This window comes from Ursus arctos, unplaced genomic scaffold (genome assembly GCF_023065955.2).
Source record: "Ursus arctos isolate Adak ecotype North America unplaced genomic scaffold, UrsArc2.0 scaffold_6, whole genome shotgun sequence".
NCBI lineage: Eukaryota > Metazoa > Chordata > Mammalia > Carnivora > Ursidae > Ursus > Ursus arctos.
In genome coordinates this window covers 85,968,353-85,987,542 of record NW_026623078.1, presented here as the reverse complement: position 1 = coordinate 85,987,542, position 19,190 = coordinate 85,968,353, and the positions used below count along the sequence as shown (strand labels likewise).

Here is a 19,190-nt window from a genome sequence, read left to right as displayed (position 1 = left end):
GTGCCCTCCAGCCGGACCCCCACCGCCCGGCCCTACAGGCCCCCGCTGGGGAGCAGCACCCGAATGGGGAGCAACACCCGCAGCTGCTCCGTGGGTGGCCACGGGGCCTCGGTGACGAAGACGACACGGAAGTGTCGCAGGCGCGCCGCCTGGAACCGCGAGGGGTTGTACTCGGGCCCGTCGGCAGGTCGCAGCAGCGACAGGTACCGCTCCTGCTCCAGGAGCTCCTGGCTCAGCAGCTCCTGGGCCAGCCCTGGCCGCACGGCCTCCAGCTGCTGCCACACCACGGGGAACAGGTCTGCCTCACGCAGGTCAAACACCAGCGGCTTCCCGTACCTGCGGGGTGGCCCGGTGGGTGAGGCGCCCGGGGGAGGGGGCCCCGCCCTCCCCCGACTTACCTGAGCGCCCCCAGCAGCGCCAGCCGGATCCTCTCTGGCCGCAGGTGGGCAGGGTTCGCGGCGTCCACGTAGTTGCTGTCCTGGTAACGCAGGAAGGTGGCCGCCAGGCCCGAAGGGTCGATGACAAGAGGCCACCTGGGAGTGGCCACCGGGTCACTGCCGCTCACCCAAATCCTCTTCCCACCGTCCCACCCAGCCGTGACCACCCACCGGCCATCGGCACGGATGCGGTCGCCCACGTCCTTCATTAGTACGTCGTGCAGCTCAGCGACCCGGCACTTGAGCCCTGGCACCTCCTCTTCCCCTGCGAGGGCGTGAGTGGGGCGGGCACCGACGGCAGGACCCGGTGCCCGACCCCTCCCTGGGCCTAGTCCCCCTGCCCCCCAGCCCCACCCACCCTCCTGGCTCTGCTCCCGCAGCTCCAGCCTGGCCATGGCCAGCGTCTCCTCGGCCTCCTGGGCCTCCAGCCGCAGTCTGTCCACTTGGGCCTCTGCGTCCTTGACGGCCTACAGGAGAGGAGGGGCCCCGTGCTCTGTTCAGAGCGAGGCTGTACTCCCTCCTTGTGGAGTGGTCCAGACAACTAAGGAGGGGATAGCGGTCCCCATTCCACTCTGCCAAGAGGCTGCTACTGGAAGGTGACACCCACGCTCGGGAGGGGGACGCAGGCCCTGCAAGTCCAGGCGTGAGAGGGAGAAACCCCACCTGTAGGGTGAGCTCAGCCTGGCCCGGGCACCTCCGTTCGAACTCCTCGTGCTCCGTGACCCTCTGGTTGAGCTCGCAGTAGGCCTGCTGCAGCTGGGCGTGAGGGCCCGGGTGGGGCTGGCCTGGTGTCCTCCGGACCAGCTCCACCCCGCTGAGGGCGCCTCCCTGCCTGTCCCCACCACCCATCCCCCAGGAGCCTCGGCTCCCCGGCAGCCAGGGGGCGGCTCACCTGTGCTTGCCGCTGCTGCTGTGCCTTCGCCAGCTGTTGTACTTTGAGGTTCACTCTGGGGCCGGGGGGGGGGGGGGGAGTGGCCCGGTCATCAGAGGCCCTCCCTGCCACCCCCCACCCCACCCACCTTCCCCCCGGCCGCACCGCTTGGCCTCTGCCTCCTCATGACGCTCAGCCTCCTGGGCCCGGCGCTGCCGCTCGGCCTCCATGTTCTGGAGCATGGCCTCCGTGAGGCTCAGATCCCATGACCGCAGCACAGTAGCCACAGCGTCCAAGGAGGCCACCTAGGGACCGACGGCACTGGCGAGGAGCTCAGAGCGTGGGTTCCATGCTCTGCTAACCTGGGAGGAGGCTCTGTTGCTATCCCGTGTTACGGAAAAAAGGCGCCAACGGGCTGAAACACGGCCCCAAAACCTTGACCATCCTGCTGCAGCTGCCCCCCAAAACGAGACACCCAAGGGTCCTCTGGGCCTCTCCCTACCAAGACCAAACGGTCTCCACATCCGTTTCCGGGATCCCCTCCTCTCCACCCCGACTGGCCAGTCCCTCAGGCCCCCGGCAGGTGTCCACTGCCCTGTTTGCACACCCCGGTCCCAGTCGGCCCTCCCCTTCCCTGGCCGTCTGCACCTGCAGGGCACAGCCAGCCCCCGCAGCCCAAGCCTCCCCACCCCTCCAGGAGTGGTAAGGGGCCCGCCGTCGCAGGGGAGGGGGTGCTCCCGGCCACGCTCACGCACACACCTGCTCCGGGGTGCTGCCGTCTTCTGCGTACACCCGGGGGTCAGCTCCGAGCTTCAGCAGCACCTCCACGGCTTCCAGGTGCCCCCCGAAGGCCGCTCGGTACAGCGGCGTCCGGCCGAAGGCGCCCTGCGCGAGGGGCTCCTGAGCCAGGCTTCTTGGGGGCGGCCGGCGCCCCCCGCCCCGGCCCGACGCCCACCTTGCTGTTGGGGCTGGCGCCCTGCTCGGCCAGCAGCTGGATGGCCAGGGGCTGCCCGCCGGCCGCCGCCTCCGACAGCGGCGTGTTGCCGCTGCAGTCCTCGCTGTCCACCAGCGCCACGCGCCGCCGCCGCCGCCGCGCCGCCCCCGCCTCGTCGTGGCCCACGCCCTCGCGGGTCAGCAGCTCGTCCGCCTGCGCGCAGGCCCGCCGTGAGCGCCGTGAGCGCCGTGACCGCGCGGGCCCCGGGCCGCCCGCCGCCCGCCGCCGCTCACCTCCCGCAGGACGGCCTGGATCTCGCCCACGTCGCCGTCGAAGGCCGCCTCCCGCAGCCGGGCCCCGCGCTGCCGCTCCTCTCGCCGCCGCCGCTCGGCCTCCTCCGCCGCCTCCCGCCGCCGCCGCGCCGCCTCCTGCTCCCTCCGCACCAGGGCCACGAAGGCCTGCGGGCAGACCGGGCGAGGGAGACCCTCCCCGGCCCGAGTGCGGGGGTCCTGGCGCCCCCACGGCCGCGCAGCCAGCCTCACCTCCCTCTGCAGCTGCTCCATTTGCCGCTGGTAGTCCTGCTGCTCCCGCTGACGGCGGGCCAGCTCCTTCCTGGCCCGGAGCCGCCGGAAGGCGCACTGGAGGACAGTGGCCGCTCGGTCCTCCGCAGCTGGCCCTGCGGGGTGGGGGGAGAGGGGCTCTGGGGTCCCGGTCCTCTCCGAGCTGCCGTCCAGCAGCCCCCGGGGCCTCCCGCACCAGGCGCACCGGATCTCCAGGTCCACACGGCGAGCGGAGCCCGCACAGGGCTTTCCACCCAACCGAAGGCCAGAAATGTTCTAAAATCCACAAAGGCTGGGGCACCGCGCGGGCTCAGTCGGTGGCGCCTGCGACCCTTGATCTGAGGGTTGTAAGTTCGAGCCCCACGCTGGGTGCAAAGATTGCTTAAACCTAAAATCTTTAATATCTGCAAATGAGGCCACACTGCATTAATCCACTGGCGGAGAGCAGGGGAGGAGGTAGGAGAACGGAACCGAGAGCGGACGGAGGGCCCGGGCCTCCTGACCCTCCCCAGCCCAGACACAGCTGGGACCCCGGGAATCCCCAGCTGCGGACCCGCTGGAGGAGCTAGCAGGGAGCCTGAGGGATGGGGAGGAAGGTGGCCTCCAGCAGAGAAGTCCCGTGCACCCCCCCCCAGGACCCCTCCCCCTGAAAGCCAGGGGGCCCCCCTCAGCATTCAGGCACTCATGTGTGCAGGCTGGGCTGGCCAGGCTGAAGCAGGGGTCCCAACCCACCAGCCCACTGGGACTCGGGAGAGGGAGCCCAGGGTGTCGTCTCCCTGCACAGCTGCCCCCTGCACAGCAGCCACAGCAGAAGGTCTGAGCAGGACGCCAAGCCTCAGACCCCGCCTGCACCGGACAAGGGTCTGCACCTGGCCCTGCAGGCTCTCTGCCCACCTGAGGTCGGGTCGGTTACCTCTCTGGGCCTCCATGTCCCTTTCTCGGAAACAGGGCACTGATGGCAGTCACACCCCACGGGGCTTTTCAAGTCTAATGCTGGTGCACTGGTGGGCTCCGGAACGTTCCTAACTGCTCCGCGGGCTTGTGGAGTTCTCCGGGCATCACAGCGCTAACCACGCTCAGCGGGAAAAGAAACAGCCAGGGCAGGCGAGACAGACTGCAGGGGACAGCGTGGTGACCGTGTGGTGGCCCCAGGGACACAGGCCACGAAGCCCGCTCTCTGAAAACACCACAAGCCACGGAGGAGCCCCAGAGGGACTCAGTGAGACAAGGGGTCAGAGACCAGGCTAAGGCGGCAGGATGGCACTGGCGCAGGCGCAGAGACAGAGGGAAGGGACGCTGAGTCCCGCAGGCCAGTGGCGGTGTGGCGGGAAGTGGGGGTGGTGACCATGGGTGAAGTGAGCGGAGACGCAGCAGAAGGGGGGACAGGGACGCGAGAATAATTCGTGTCTCTGGGACGCAGAGACTAGCAATGGGGAAAATACAGATGAAATACATAAAAAATTCCTGAAATAAATCTTAAGAGTGACAAAAAATATGCCAGGAATCAAAACCACTAGCATCGCTCACATCCTAACCAGGTTGTTGCACCTTAAAAAAAAAAAAACAAGAAAAGCTCCTCAAGGTCCCAGCTAGAAAAGCAAGCAAGTCGGGCTCTCCCGAATCAGAGCGTACGGGATTCTGAAGGGAAGCAGTAGCTGGAGAAGATTCCGTACGTGTTCTCCTCCCAGAGTGACGCCACTATGACCTGGGCGTGCAAAGGCGGTCGGCGAGCACGGGCGGGCGGTCCCAGCCGGGGGCGGGGGGCTTCACCTGGCAGCACCCACGGGAGGGAGGCGAGGCCGGGGCCGACCACAGCACCAAGCAGACAAGACCTGTGTGTGATGCGGAGCGCTCAGTAAAGCTTTGGGTTTGGGCTTGCCAGCGTGAGCTAATAACAACACAAAACACAATTTTGGAGATGCGCACGGAAAAAAAAAAGGATTTGTTGTTTATCTGAAATTCACATTTAAATGAGTGCCCTGTATGTTATCTGGCAGCCCTATTGGGTAGAAATCCTGAAGAACTCCATTCTTTGGGAAATGAAGAACCCTCGTGGGAAAGGAAGGCCCAGCTGCAAATCACTGAGTCCTTGATGGGCTCAAGGCGATCTGGGGGTCCCCCTCGCCTTGACGCCCGACAAAGACAAAATAAATCCTCTCTGGAGGAGAAGAACGTCATCCAGAACTCGGGCGTATCTCAACAAAAATTTTTTTTGAGAGAGCGTATGCACGAGTTGGGGGAGGGGTGCAGAGGGAGAGGCAGAGAGAGAGTCCCCAGCAGACTCCACACTGAGCGCGGAGCCTGACGCGGGGCTGCTTCACCGGCTGAGTCACCAGGCGCCCCTCCAAAATGTTTAACATGCAATGTGTGGCACCCGAAAGATAATCAGGCAAATGAGGAAACACAATATGGCTGAAAAACGAAGAAAATGGTAAACAACAGAAGTAGACCCAGACAGAGCCGACGAGCGGCTCCGGAACGCGGACTTCCATTGACATGTTCAGGGAATTGAAAGACAGATTAAAAAGTCTGGGCAGAGAGCTGGAAACAATAATAAAGAACCCAATGGAAGTGTGAGAATGTAAAATACAAAACCTGAAACTGGGAGTCCGACGGGCAAGCCTCACGGCGTAACGGACACGGCCGCACACAGAACCTGTGAGCTGGAGAGCGATGCGAATGGACACGGCCGGGCTCGAGGCGCAGAGACGAGAGGGAAGGTCTAATGCCCAGGTCACTCGAGTTGCAAACGGAAAGGGCAGGGAGGAGGGAGCAACACCTAAAGAAAACTTTTCAAAACCAACAGACATCAAGTGACAGCGTTGACATGGGCTATGAATTCCAAGTGGGGCAAGTATGAAAACAAGCAGGGAAACACACACACCCCCCAAAGCACAGCCGGGTAACACTGCTAAAAACCCAGCAGAGCAGGAAAAGTCTTCACGTGAGTTAAAGGAAGGGGCACCTCGGGGGCTCAGCCGGTACAGCATCCACGTCTTGGTTTCAGCTCAGGTCATGATCTCAGGGTGATGAGATGGAGCCCCGTGTTGGGCTCCCTGCTCAGCGGGGAGTCTGCTTCTCCCTCCACCTCTTCCCCCGGTCGTACGTGCTCTCGCTCTCTCAAATAAATAAATAAAATCTTTTTAAAAATTTAAGGTGAGATAAACACACCTTCGGGCAAACAGAACCCAGAGGGGCCTGGCAGCCAGCCTCGCTTGCGGAAGGGACAGGAGGCTCGCTGCTGGCGGGATAGAGCCGCCGAGCCCGGTGCGCAGGTGCGGACAGGGCTGAGGTCCCACAGAGAGAGCCGCACAGACGCACGAGAGCTCAAACACACACAGAGTAAGAGCACGTACGTGGGAAGAGGGTAGGGGTGGTGAAGAGTGCGGAAGTCCGTGCGATGTCAGGACGGCGGGCAGTCACGCTAGACTTGAAAACTCCAGGGCAGGAGGCCGCGAGCTGCTTGCCGTAGAAACGTCGTGGCGGACAGAGCGCGAGGTGGCGCCCTCTCCCGCAGCACAGGCGACGCCCGTGACTTGCTTCTAGCCGCACCAGCACGGCCACAGCGATGGCGCTTCCCGGGCTGACGCAGACTGACTGGCCGTACAGCGGCCCGGGGCCAACCAAGAGCCAGGAGCCAGGCCTGCAACCGCGAGACACGAACCCGCCCATGACCCGAGAGACCCTGTGGTGCGCGCCTCCCACGCGAGCCTCCAGACGCGACTGCGGCCCTGGCCAGCGTCCAGATCGCCACTGCAGGTGCCCGAGACGGGGCGGCCCGGGTCCCACAGGACTGTGCGGCCTTTGGTTGCTCAGTGTAGGCCCGCTCGCCGGGCAGCAGGAAACAGAAAGGACGCCCGACTGTGGGTGGCAGTGAGCCTCGCTGGCACTAAAGAGAAGCAGCGCAGAAGAGAGGCGGCCGCCGCCAAGACAGCCGGGCTCTTGCCAGGCCGCTGCCGTCCAGAGACACGGCTCCAAAACACATCAACACCGCGGAGAGAAACCGAGGGATCTGAACACGTAGCGGGAAAGGTCAGCGCAGGCCTCTTGGTACTTGGCAGAACAAAGAGCGCCGCAAGCCCATGAGGACACGGAAGCCGCCACGGTGTGGCCGGCACAGCCGCCCGGCGGGCAGGGTGAGCGCCGAAGCCAGGCACCGCGGGCGGCACAGACTCGCCGGGCGCACAGGGAAGATTTACCGAAACTGACCAAAACCTGAGCCGTAAAGCACATTTAACAGACATCACGTACTTGAAATCACAGATCACTTTCTGAATGTAGCTGCATTAAGCTTAAGATGAAAGGAAAAATTAACTAGATACCCATATAGTTAGAAATTCTGAAATACATTTTATAACAAGCCCTGTGTCAGAGGAGAAAACACACAAAAAACGATAAAGGCCATGGAAGCGACCGTCCCGGCCACGCCCCGCGGGAGAGCCGCGCGGCACCTGGAGAAGGGGAGGGCTCGTCCGCGGACCCGGCCCGGCAGCACAGCCCGAGAGGGAAATAACCTTTTCTTATTTTTTTAGATTTATGTCTTTATTTTGAGAGGGCCCGGCAGAGGGAGAGGGAGAGAGACTCTCCAGCAGACTCCCCACAGAGCGAGGAGCCCAATGCAGCACTCGATCCCACGACCCCGAAACCACGAGCCTGATGCTTAACCAACGGCGCCACCCAGGCAACCCTAAGCTTTTGTTATTTTAAAGCAAGAAACTTGTGACTTGGAGGCCTGGGCTCTCCCGACCGACTCAGAATCTGGTAGCAGGAGGTGGGCGCCACCACTGCGAGCACCGGGCGGAAACCGGGGCCTGGGCTGCGGCAGGGAGGGGGTGGCGCTTGCAGGCGGCAGGCGGAGCGGCGGGAGGACGTCCTCCAGGCCAGACCGCAGGCGGAGCGGGCATCTCGGGAGCCTGTCGCTCTAGGACGCGGGGCAAGAAGGTGTGCGCAGCAGGCATCAGAGATGCTGGCCGCTTTCCACGAGTTTCTTCACAAAGACGAGCTCAGAATACAACTGGCTTGTTTGCACGGAAAATGGAAAAGCAATCGTGTTGGGAAATTCAAGGACCCCCTGGGTGGAAGCCTCAACTCTCTCAAATCAAAGAGTAAAGGACACAACTGACAAGATCTTTGAGGGCCACGTGCAATGAGAACTCAGCCTCCTGTGGGACAAAGTGAACGGGCTGGTGCCACATCCGCCTGGTGCCTCAGGGGAAAGCCGCCGGCTCCGTAAGCCCCGGGGCCCACACTCAGTGACCGGGAGGAGACAGAGCAGGGGACGCAAGGAGCCAGAGCGGCGTCTCCAAAGCCATGCGGGCGCAGCTGCAGGAGGAACCAGGACACGGAAACAGCAGACTGCCACGTGTCCGCGCGGCCCTGTTCCAGATGGTGAGATAGTGGCTGACTTTCTGTCACGGCTTCACAGTGTTACAAGGCACCGGATTTTGGGGGTGCTGTCTAGTGTCGTGCGTCTGTCCTGTGCTGGCGGAGCCCCACCCCCGCGGGTGCTTCTCTCCCTGTGCTCTTGCTGCTAAAGGGTCAGATCCGCTGCAGGGCCCCCGGAAGACAGCGGCACGTGAAACACCCCTAAATTCCCAGATCAAAGCCTGCGGGGCTTTTTTTGACCTTGTGAAAACCATCTCTTATGGTACAGACGCGAGACTGAGGCAGACAACGCAAAATCCAGGTGTGACTGTGCGTCAGGAAACCATGTGAGCCCCCAAAATAGGGAAAACCACCCCACCTGCTCCCCAGCGTTTGGGCTTGGGCTTGGTTTTCTGATTAATCAACACAAAATACGTAGAGCGGGCTGTGGCGCACAGTAAGCACGCAGCCAACGCTGCTCTCGGGACCCTCATCACCAGGCTCCTGCAGGAAAGGCCAAGCGGAAGAGCCACGCTCTTCCAATCAGAAGAGGGAATCAAAGAAAACGGAGTGCAGGGAAGAGCCTCTGTCAACCGACAGAGAGAACTAACTTCTTCAGTTCTGTTTCTGCCGAAAATGGGTAGTTTTTGGAGGGACTGAACTATTGCAAATTCAGTCGGAAGGCGGTTCGAATCCCAGCTGTGGTCCCCGGGCCGTTTCTCCTCAAAGGGACGCGGAGCACCTGTTACGCCACGCAGCTCTTGGTCTGATCCATATGTTGATTCCATCCCAGGAAACATTCACCACAAGTGGCTACTTTGGTGCGATTCGAAAGATCCAGTTGTCTAGGGGCACCTACTGGGCTCAGTCGGGAGGAAGGACGTGCGGCTCTGGATCTCAGGGTCATGGGTTCCAGCCCCACGTGGGGTGCAGAGATTACTTCAATAAATAAACTTTACTTTTTACAAATATTTATTTATTTGAGACAGCACAAGCGGGGGAGGGGCAGAGGCAGAGGGAGAAGCAGGCTCGCTGCCGAGTGGGGAGCCCAACACGGGGCTCGATCCCAGGACCCTGAGATCACGACCTGAGCTGAAATCAAGAGTCGGATGCTCAACCGACTGAGCCACCCAGGCGCCCCAGTGCAATAAACTTTAAAAAAATAATCCAGTTGTCTAGAACCCAGTCGTCAAACTTGCATAACTCATCTAAGAATGCAATTGGGGCGCCTGGGGGGCACAGCGGTTAAGCGTCTGCCTTCGGCTCAGGGCGTGATCCCAGCGTTATGGGATCGAGCCCCACATCAGGCTCCTCCGCTGTGAGCCTGCTTCTTCCTCTCCCACTGCCCCTGCTTGTGTTCCCTCTCTCGCTGGCTGCCTCTCTCTCTGTCGAATAAATAAATAAAATCTTAAAAAAAAATGAAGTTGACATTTAAAATTTCTCCTAACAAGTTTGAATAGTTGCAAAGGATCCGCTCTCTGGTGTAGTGATGAAATGTTAAAACACTTACTTTACCAATGGAATACGGATGCTGTGGCTGAGCTCCTTGCCACAGGAAGCGAGCTGCCGGTAATCCACGGTGAGAGACAGTATCACAAGGAGCCACATCAGCACCTGGGGCTGAGCGGGAGGCCTGGGTCCCGTCGGGAGGAACCAGCGGCCTGCCGCAGTGTGGACAGTAAACCTGCCTCCGAGCCCCACAAACAAGCTTGTGCATGGACACGGGTGACCGTCCCTGGAGGAAGGGCAGTAGCGACTCCCGAGAACAGGCACTGGGGCCCCAGACACCACGCTGATCCCCCAGTGGGCAGGAGACAGTGGGATTCGGGCCCCAGCTCACAGACCAGGCCTGGTAGTTCTGCGGGACCCCGTGTGGCCATTCCCTCAGCTCCTCAATGTGTAAACTGGATACTGTAGGACGCCCGCTGGAGAGACCCACGTGGCAGGACAGCCCAGAGAAAGCAAGGGTCTCACCCGACGGCCCACGAAGAAGCAAACCCTTCCCCAGCCAAGCCTCGGGATGAGACCGCAGCCCAAGAGAGACCCACGTGGGCTGTGCCTGGACGCCTGACCCGCAGGACTGAGAGAGGACCCTGGAGCCACAAGACTGTGACGCGTGAAGCAGCAACTGAGGACCAACACGTGGCTGTTCCAGCCACAGCCAACACACACGTGTCCGGCCACCAGGAGGCAGAAGCAGGAGCAGCTTCTGCCCCCATCATCCCCAGCGACCCCCCAGCGGTCTTTCTGTCCCTCCTCTCCAGGGCTCGCACCTCTGCGGGGGGAGGGCTCGGCTCCCAGGGAATGCTTCCACCGGGCGACGTAAGAATGGCCTGAACCGCAGTTGGAGGCCTCCGCCCGAGCACGAGTCTGACACACAAAGAAGGGCATTTCTACACCAACGGGGGTGACAGGTTCTGACCTCCCGTGGGGCAGCTCCCTGGTCCTCACGGGGGCCAGGAGGGCGATGTCTGGAACCCGGGTATCCCCTGCAGTGTGAGAACCCACGAGGATTCACACCCTCCAGGTAGGGAACCCAGGCCCACCGACGCCCTAGCTGAGGGCGAAGGGCACGGGGTAGGGGCAGGGGTGCTGAGCAGCAGCCGCGGCCACGATGGGTCTCAGGGACAAGAGTGGGGGTAGCAGGTGCACAACTTCCTGCTTATTTGTCACATACATTTATAGATATTAACTGATATCTTTTTCTACTCTATTCTCTAATTTTTAAAAAAGATTTTATTTATTTTTCTTGGAGAGAGAAAGAAAGAGGGCACGGGAGGGAGGGGCAGAGGGAGAGAGTCCCAAGCAGACTCCCCACCGAGCGCAGAGTCTGACACGGGGCTCGATCCCACCACCCTGAGATCAGGACCTGAGTTGAAACCAGGAGTCAGACTCTTAAGTGACTGAGCCACCCAGGCGCCCCTTAGTCTCTCATTTTTTTACATAAGACTTGTTGATACCGGTAAACTTTACAATTTAGTATTTAAGCTTCAGAAAATCCAGGTTCCCGGAGGGATGTGAAGGTGATGCTGGACTGCTGGAAGGACCCTCAGAATGTCTTCACTCCTCCAGAGGTTGCAGTGCGTTAGGCAGAGGCTCTGCGAGGGCGCGTACGTGTGAACGGCGGTGCGGAGGCCGCAGCCCGAGGGCTGGAGCACGTCCTCCTCGGTTCCGCTCTGCAGTGCTGGGGCCGCGGCCAGAGTTTCCTCCCCTGTTCTGCCAACAGGGGGCACAGGAGGAGGGTTGGAAGGCAGGATGGGGCAGAAGGGATTTCCTCTTTCCCGCCTACACGTTCTCGCGCCTCAGCAGCGACCATGCGGCTAGCTCTCTGCCACAATGCGAGCGGTCCTTCTGAACCATGTCACGACCTCACCCGAGCTAGGCGCCTGGAGAGATGGGGCCCCATCACCCCCCGCTGCACCCAGGCAGGTAAGCAGAGTCAGGGGTTACAACAGGTTGAGCAGGGAAGTGCCAATCGGCTCCAGGAAGAAATAGCCTGCTTCCAAAAAACTTTTTTTTTTTTTTTGGCAGGAAATGGTTAATGTTAGTCTGGAAACCTTCCACCTGACCAGGGTCCTTGCAAAGGGTCAGAGAAGACGCCCTTCGTAGAACCGTAGAACGAGAAGAAAGACACTTGTGAGTGAATGCAGAACTCACTCGGCGGGGGGGGGGGGGGGGGGTGGCCAGATTCTAGAAGAGAAGAGGTTAAGTGGCTGCAAGATGGTGTTGGTGTCCTGAGGGGCAGCAAGCCAGAGTGGCGGTCAGGACGCTCAGGAAGAGCCAAGCGGGAGCTCATGGAACTTCCTCATACCCACCAAGACGGTGAACAAGAGAGAAACAGTACTTTCCTAGAGGAATTGTAGATTTCCACAGCAACGTGAAGACTTGAGGGACCCACATACATATAGTCAGCTCGTCTCTGCAAAGGAGCAAAGAAAACACAACGGAGCACAGACAGTCTCTTCAACAAACGGAGGTGGCACAACGGGTCACCCACACAAAACAACAGTGACTCTGGGCACACACCTTACAGCCTTCACAAAAATCAACTCAGAATGGATCACAGACCAGGGGCACCTGGGGGACTCAGTCAGTGGACTGTGCAATTCTTGATCTTGGGGTTGTGGGTTCGATCCCCACGCTGGCTATAGATATTACTTTAAAACTGAAATATTTTTCAAAAACTGGATCACAGGGGCGCCTGCATGGCTCAGTCAGTTAAGCATCTGACTCCTGGTTTCAGCTCAGGTCATGATCTCAGGGTCATGGGATGGAGCCCTGTGTTGGGCTCTCTGTTCAGCAGGCAGTCAGCTTGAAGATTCTCTCCTTTTTTTTTTTTTAATTTATTTATTTGACAGAGAGAGACAGCCAGCGAGAGAGGGAACACAAGCAGGGGAGTGGGAGAGGAAGAAGCAGGCTCATAGCGGAGGAGCCTGATGTGGGGCTCGATCCCATAACGCCGGGATCACGCCCTGGGCCAAAGGCAGACGCTTAACGACTGTGCCACCCAGGCGCCCCTGAAGATTCTCTCCTTCTGTCCCTCTCTCCACTTCTGCGCGCTCGCTGTCAAATAAAAAAAAATTTTTTAAATGGATCATAGACCTAAATGTAAACGCAAAACTATAAAGCTCCTAGAAGAGGACATAGGAGAAAACCGAGGTGACCTTGAGTATGGTGACGATTTTTAGATACAATATCAAAGGCACCATCCATGAAAGAAATAATTGATACACTGGGCTTTTGCTCTGCGAAAGACACTGTCAGAGAGTGAGAAGACAAGTCACAGCCTGGGACAAAGTATTTGCAAAAGCTGCATGTGATAAAGGACTGATATCCAAAATATACCAAGAGCTCCTGACACTCGACAGTGAGGAGACAAACAACACAGATAAAAACTGCGCCGGAGACCTTAATAGACACCTCCTCAAACAAGATAGACAGCTGGCGAATAAGCATAGAAAAGATGCTCCGCCGGGTGGAGGGAGGGGTAAAAGGGTGACGGGTATTGAGGAGGGCAGCGCGGTGATGAGCACTGGGTGCTGTACGTGACTCGTGAATCGTGGAACACGACATCGAAAACTAACGATGTACTGTGTGTGGCTGACGGAACATAATTTTTAAAAAATATGCTCCACATCGTATGTCATCAGGGAAATGCAAATTAAAACAACGAGATTCCATGACACGCCCGCTAGAATGGCCAAAATCCAGAGCGCCGACGACACAGATGCTGGTGAGGACGCGGAGCGACGGGAGCGCTCACCCGTGGCTGGCGGGAGAGCAGAACGGTGCAGAGACTCTGGAGGAGAGCGTGGACATGTCTCACAAAATTAGACTTGCTCTTGCCACGTGTTCCAGCAACCGCGTCCCGTGGTATTTACCCCAAAGAGTTGAAAACTTACACCCACATCGAGACCCGTGCATGGATGTATGTAACAGCTTTGTTCAGAATCACCAACACCTGGAAGCAGCCGAGTCGCCCTCAGCAGGCGGACAGATACGTGAACCGCGGCCCCTGCGGACCACGGAATGTTTCAGCGTTAGATAGAAATGCGCTCTCAGCCGTGGAAAGACGCGGGGGAACCTGAAACGCACGTTGCGAAGTGAGAGAAGCCAGTCTGGAAAGGCTCCACCGTGTGTGACTCCCAGTCTCCGACGTTCCGGAAAAGGCAGAACCCTGGAGACCGACGAGTGGTTGCAGGGGCTGGGAGGCGGGAGGGACAGTCAGAGCACAGAGGGCCTAGGGCAGTGAGACTGCCCCGTACGACGGTCTGCTGGTGGATACACGTCGTTCCACGTCTGTCCAAACCCACAGAAGGTCCGGCACCTGGAGTGAGTCCTGAGGTCAACTAGATGCTGGGTGATGAGGCTTCATGACGTGTGCCCGCGTGGGTCCATCGACTGTGACGAATGCACCACTCTGGTGGGGATGATGATGATGGGGACATTGTACATGATCGCGGTAGAGGGTATGAGGGAAAGCTCTGCACTTCCCCTCAATTGAAGGGAACCTAAAACTGCTCTTAAAAAAATAAAGCCTTAATTGAAAAAAACAAAAACAAAAAAACCAGACAAACAGTTCTGAGGAAAGCAGGAGTAGTGGTTCCCATCCTATCTGCACGGAGTTCACCTGTCTGGCCTTTGCAGAAAACAAATGAATAGTGGAAGAAGACGGACCACGGTGAACTTGGACAGGTGGCGAACCGCTGTCTTCCCTGGAGCAGACCGAGCCGGCCCCTGGCGCCGTGCTGTGGGTGGTACAGACCCGTTGATCCGGCAGGCGCTTTCCTCCGCATCCTCGCCGCGGACCACAGTCTCACCCCCCTCATCTGGCCAAGACAGCAATACACCTTCACCGTCTTCTCTCAAGAGGACGGCCATGTTCTGACTTCCTGCAATACTACGGCTCATAGGGACCGCGGGAGGCCAAGGGCCACCCCAAAGATGTCCTTGTCGTGTGCCCTGGAGCCTGGGAATGTGCTGTGTGACATGCAGGGGGGATTAAGGCTGCTAATCAGGTGACCTTAGAACAGGGTGATCATCCTGGACTATGCGGGTAGACCCAATGTAATGACAAGGGTCCCTCAGTGTGGGAGAGGGGCAGAGGAGCCCGCAGGGAGCTGTTGCAACAGTGCTGACCTGGAGGCGGCGGGGCCACAAGCCAGGGGACAGGAGCACCCCAGCAGGCGGAGAAGGGCAAGGACACAGGTTTCCCTCTAGAGCCTCTGGAAAGGGTCGCAGTTCCTAAGGCCTTTTCTGTGAGCACTTGGGCCCGTGTCAGACTCTGAACCCATGTATGTGCAGGGGAACGAACAAGCGCTGCTGCAGACTGCTGAGTGTGGGCTGCTCAGCCACAGGAAGCTCACCCGGGAGCCCAGATCTCCCTGCCGTCACGCGGGCCCTCAGACTTCCGGACGGAGGGGGACAAAACCACCAGCCCGGGGCAGCCTTCGGGGTTCATAAATCGAGGACTTGCTAGGACATCGAAAGGTCAAAAATAAGTGGTTGTGCCTCGTACCTCCTTCCATCAAGAAAGCAGCCCAGCGGTGGGCAAGCGCGCCAGGGCTTGAGAGCAGCTCGGCGTACCCGGGAATACCGCCCCGCCCCATTTACTGAGACCCAGAAGGCTAATGGTCCCCGCAGGTATTTGTGGGGGAAGGATGCCCTGTGGAACCCCTGGCAAGCCCCCACGGGACGGGGCGGCATGGACTCCACGCTTCTAGAGTAAGGCTGTGCCTGTCACGGCAGAACGCGGTTCCAAGGCCCTGGTGGAGACTGGGAGTCCAATCGGGGCGAGAGCACGTGCGTCAGGGGAGCCCATCACAACCTGCGGTCCTCACTCCGGGGACTCCTGGCATTGGGCAGCCACAGCGGGAACCCATCGCAGGATAGACATGAAGCAGACAGCAGGGCCACGCTCTCCTCTCTTCTGTAGTATCGATGCCTCTCCTCAGCCCACAGCCACGGCCTCCTGGGACGAGAGGTGGTGGAGGAAGCCTCGGCACGGACGCGCGGACGCGCGGACAGCTGAGTCCACACGGCGGCACTAACTCAAACTGACCGCTGCCACATCACAGCTCCTCCGTCAGGGGACCCTGCAGGGCAGCGGTGCGGGCAATTGCCCAGGGGCACCTGGTCATCTGCTCCCTGTGGATGCGAAGAGTGGCCTGGGGTGCACAGAAAACCGGCCCCAGGACAACGGTGAAAGGCTTGGCTGGTTCATCGGGAGCCGGAAGCGAACCACGGAGACAGGCAGGGCTGGGAAAGGCATGCGCGGGGCAGGCGGCAGGAGCAGGCTCGGGGCGCCAGCGCGTGGGGCTGGCTCTGCCTCTCAATGGGACGGCTGCGGAGAGAGTCCACCGCAGAGGAGACATCGGACACCCGGGTGTATGTCACAAGTGTCCTATGGATGTCGGCCAGCCTCTCTCCCCGGCCACCCAGTGCTGCTGCGAAGGCCAGTGCACGGAGCGGCCGAGGTGGCAGGGATGCTGGGGACACCGGGGCCCAACAGCACGAGCCGCTCTCATCAAGGCCGATCCAGATCAGACACTGCCCAGTGACCTTCTCGTGCCGACCCCTGGGCTCCGGCTGATGCTTTGGACCCGTTGTCAGAAACGCAGGCATTGGCGAGGAGACTGGGGGAGACGCCCTTTGAACGGACTTCTCAGAATAAACCCAGAGTGTGAGAACGGTGTACCCGTGTGATGCTGGCCAGTGTCTCCACTGCAAAGAAGGCTCTGGGTCAGCAAATGGACACAAAGACTTGTTCCCAGGGCTTACAAGCCACGTGGCCATGGCAGCGGGGTGGGGCCCACACACGTCTTCATCCTCTGGGTGTCCAGGCCCGAATGCAGCCGTCCTACTGGACCCCTTCCATGCGAGGCCCACACCCTTTATTTTGGCTGACGTGGGTTCCTACGGGGAGACTCCTACTGGCTTGGCTGTTCACGCTGCCATCTGCACAGACCTACTAACCCCGAATGCACAGTCTGAGCCCCCACCTCGCAGCAGAAAGAGGCAGGGCAGTGGGGCCTGTCTAGCCTCATGCCACGGTCCAGAACAGCTGGCCTTAGAGAAGAAAGGACGGGCCTGCTGTCCTCAGGACAGGACTTGGGACTCCCACCTCATCAGCTCGGGTGCTGTTCTGAGGAATTCGGTGGGAGCCCCCTGTCCAGTACAGAAACTGAAAAAGGGGCCTGGGGACAGATTCTGTCCCTCCTTCCCCAACAATGAGAGGGTGACCTAAGTGTGGACGGCTTCTTCCCGGGAGTAACGGCAGGTCGAGACGGTTCCTGGCGGAGCTGCAGTTGAGGGTACAGCCAGCACTGGCTTCTAGTGACAGATGGGACTTCCCGCTCAGACTCATCTGGGGCCTGGCCTGTGCCCTGCACTCCCTCTCACGTCTGCCTCTTTCCCAGACCAAATCTCCACCTACTGAATATCCTTCCAGCACATTCCATTTCTGCTTAAATTGCAGAGAATCAGGGGCGCCTGGGTGGCTCAGTCATTAAGCGTCTGCCTTCGGCTCAGGGCGTGATCCCGGGGTCCTGGGATCGAGCCCCACATCAGGCTCCTCCGCTGGGAGCCTGCTTCTTCCTCTCCCACTCCCCCTGCTTGTGTTCCCTCTCTCGCTGGCTGTCTCTCTCTCCGTCAAATAAATAAATAAAATCTTAAAAAAGAAAATTGCAGAGAATGAGTCCTACTATGCATAATCCAGAACCACGATTAATACATCGTGTGTAGATAACTTTTCTAAAACCCGTGGGCAGGACTTTACAAACCATCTGTGGTCCACCCCTGTCCTCGGGACAAGGTCAGGCTCCTTGTCCTGGCTGGCAGCGTGTGGGTGGGGTGCTGGGAGTTTATCCTGGGGCAAGGCCAGCACCACCCACACAAGACCAAGCTTGTGTGAGGGTTGAGACCAGCCACTCTGTGGGGGACAGGCCAGAAGTAAAATGGGAGTCTGGAGGTGAAAAGACCAAGGCCAGGGTGGGAGGGGCGGGGAGGAGGGAGAGAGAGAACACAAAGACCTCTCTGTGGGCATGAGGGCTTGGGCACATGATCACCAGGGTGCAGTGGAGAGGAAGGGGATGAAGGGTTTGCACTTGGACGTGCTGGTGAGTGTGAAGACACCCAGGACAGGGCTGGGGGTTGCAGCGGAATATGGATTCAGGGCACAGGACGATGGTTTGCTAAAGACAGGGCTCTGGAGGTCAGTGTCCAGACCACAGTGGAGGACGCCAGCCCGAGAAGACAGCTTGGGGAGCCTGGGGGGCTCAGTCTGTAAGCTACCCACTCTCGATTTTGGCTCAGGTCATGATCTCAGGGTTGTGAGATCAGGCCCCACCTTGGGCTCCCGGCTCGCTCTCTCTCTCCCTCCCCTTGCCCCCCCCCCAATAAACAAATACATAAATAAAGGACGACCACCACCTGCGACAGAGGCCCTGGGCACAGGCTCCCAAGAGTGGGTGGGAGAGGCACGGTGGGACACCAAGGTGGCACCCCCTCTCCAGTCCCCAGGACGCCCGCCAGCGCCCCGCTGACGACCGGAGGGACGCAGCGGGAGGGGGAAGGCCCCCTACGACCACGGCGAGTTAAAGGCGCGAAGGAGAGGGACTCCCGGACAGGCCGCGCCCCTGGAAGGCGGGCACCGGACCAACCCCGCCCAGCCCTCTCCGGGAAAGCACGGAGCTGCAGCCGTCAGAGAGGGCCGGGGTTCGCTCCACCTGCTCCGGGGAGGGCCGCGCGGCTCCGCGAGCACCCGCGCGCGTGCACGCGCACATGCCCATGCACGCACACCATGCGAGTCCTGGCCCGGGGCAGCCCCCTTCCTGCCAGCATACCCCCAGGCCTGCCCATCCCCTCCCGCCCCGAGCGGACGCGGGGCGCGCAGGCTCTCACCTGCGGGGGCCTCTGGGCACTCAGGGGCCGCGGGCTGCTTGGCCGGCCGGGCGGTCTTCCTCGGCGGCTGGCGGGTCTCTCCCGGCTTCCCTGGGGGAGGGGGCGGTCAGTGCGGTGGAGGCGTGGGGCCACCCCTTCCCATCACCCTCGGGAGGCGTTTCTGGGCTACAGGGAGGACAGGTGCTTCTTAGCTGTTACGGAGCGCGCACCCGGGGCGTGTCCTCCACGGCAGTCCGGCGTCGCCCCTTGGGGTGCCGCGCGGGGGCGCCGGTGAGCCCAGCCGGCGGGACAGCCCCTACCCCTGGGCGCTGAAGCCCCAGCTCTAGCGAACGCAGGTGTGGCCAAGTCCCCGGTGGGAGGACCTGCCGCTGCTCTGCCCCACCCCTAACGCGGCCCGCCGTCCTGGCCCGTATCCCTGTGTGTCCGCCTGCGCTCCCCGGTGGTGGCCTGCTGTCGACCACCCCCTGAAGCTTCAGGGACAGGGCTGAGTGGGAGGAGAGGAGGGTGCTCTCAGCAGGGCTGTGCTGGGCAAACCAGTCAAGCCAGTGTGGCAGAGCTGGCTGGGATGGGGCCCTGGGCGTGGGTGTGAGTCAGCGGCCCCAGGCTGGGGAAACGCTGGGGAG

General features: G+C 60.4%; 1 protein-coding gene across 1 annotated transcript in view; it reads right to left on the bottom strand.

Moving 5' to 3' along the window:
* Positions 1-32: 32 nt before the first annotated feature.
* The window catches only part of IQANK1 (IQ motif and ankyrin repeat containing 1), a 23,645-nt gene continuing 4,487 nt past the window's right edge, over positions 33-19,190 (bottom strand). Inside the window, exons 3-14 of the mRNA XM_044380228.3 lie at positions 18,568-18,657; positions 2,785-2,918; positions 2,536-2,700; positions 2,264-2,455; positions 2,068-2,193; positions 1,457-1,613; positions 1,330-1,382; positions 1,101-1,193; positions 796-904; positions 609-702; positions 399-533; positions 33-336 (exon numbers count right to left, since the gene is read on the bottom strand). Coding sequence (XP_044236163.2) covers positions 33-336; positions 399-533; positions 609-702; positions 796-904; positions 1,101-1,193; positions 1,330-1,382; positions 1,457-1,613; positions 2,068-2,193; positions 2,264-2,455; positions 2,536-2,700; positions 2,785-2,918; positions 18,568-18,657 — 1,652 coding nt within the window. The remainder of the gene's footprint in view (positions 337-398; positions 534-608; positions 703-795; positions 905-1,100; positions 1,194-1,329; positions 1,383-1,456; positions 1,614-2,067; positions 2,194-2,263; positions 2,456-2,535; positions 2,701-2,784; positions 2,919-18,567; positions 18,658-19,190) is intronic.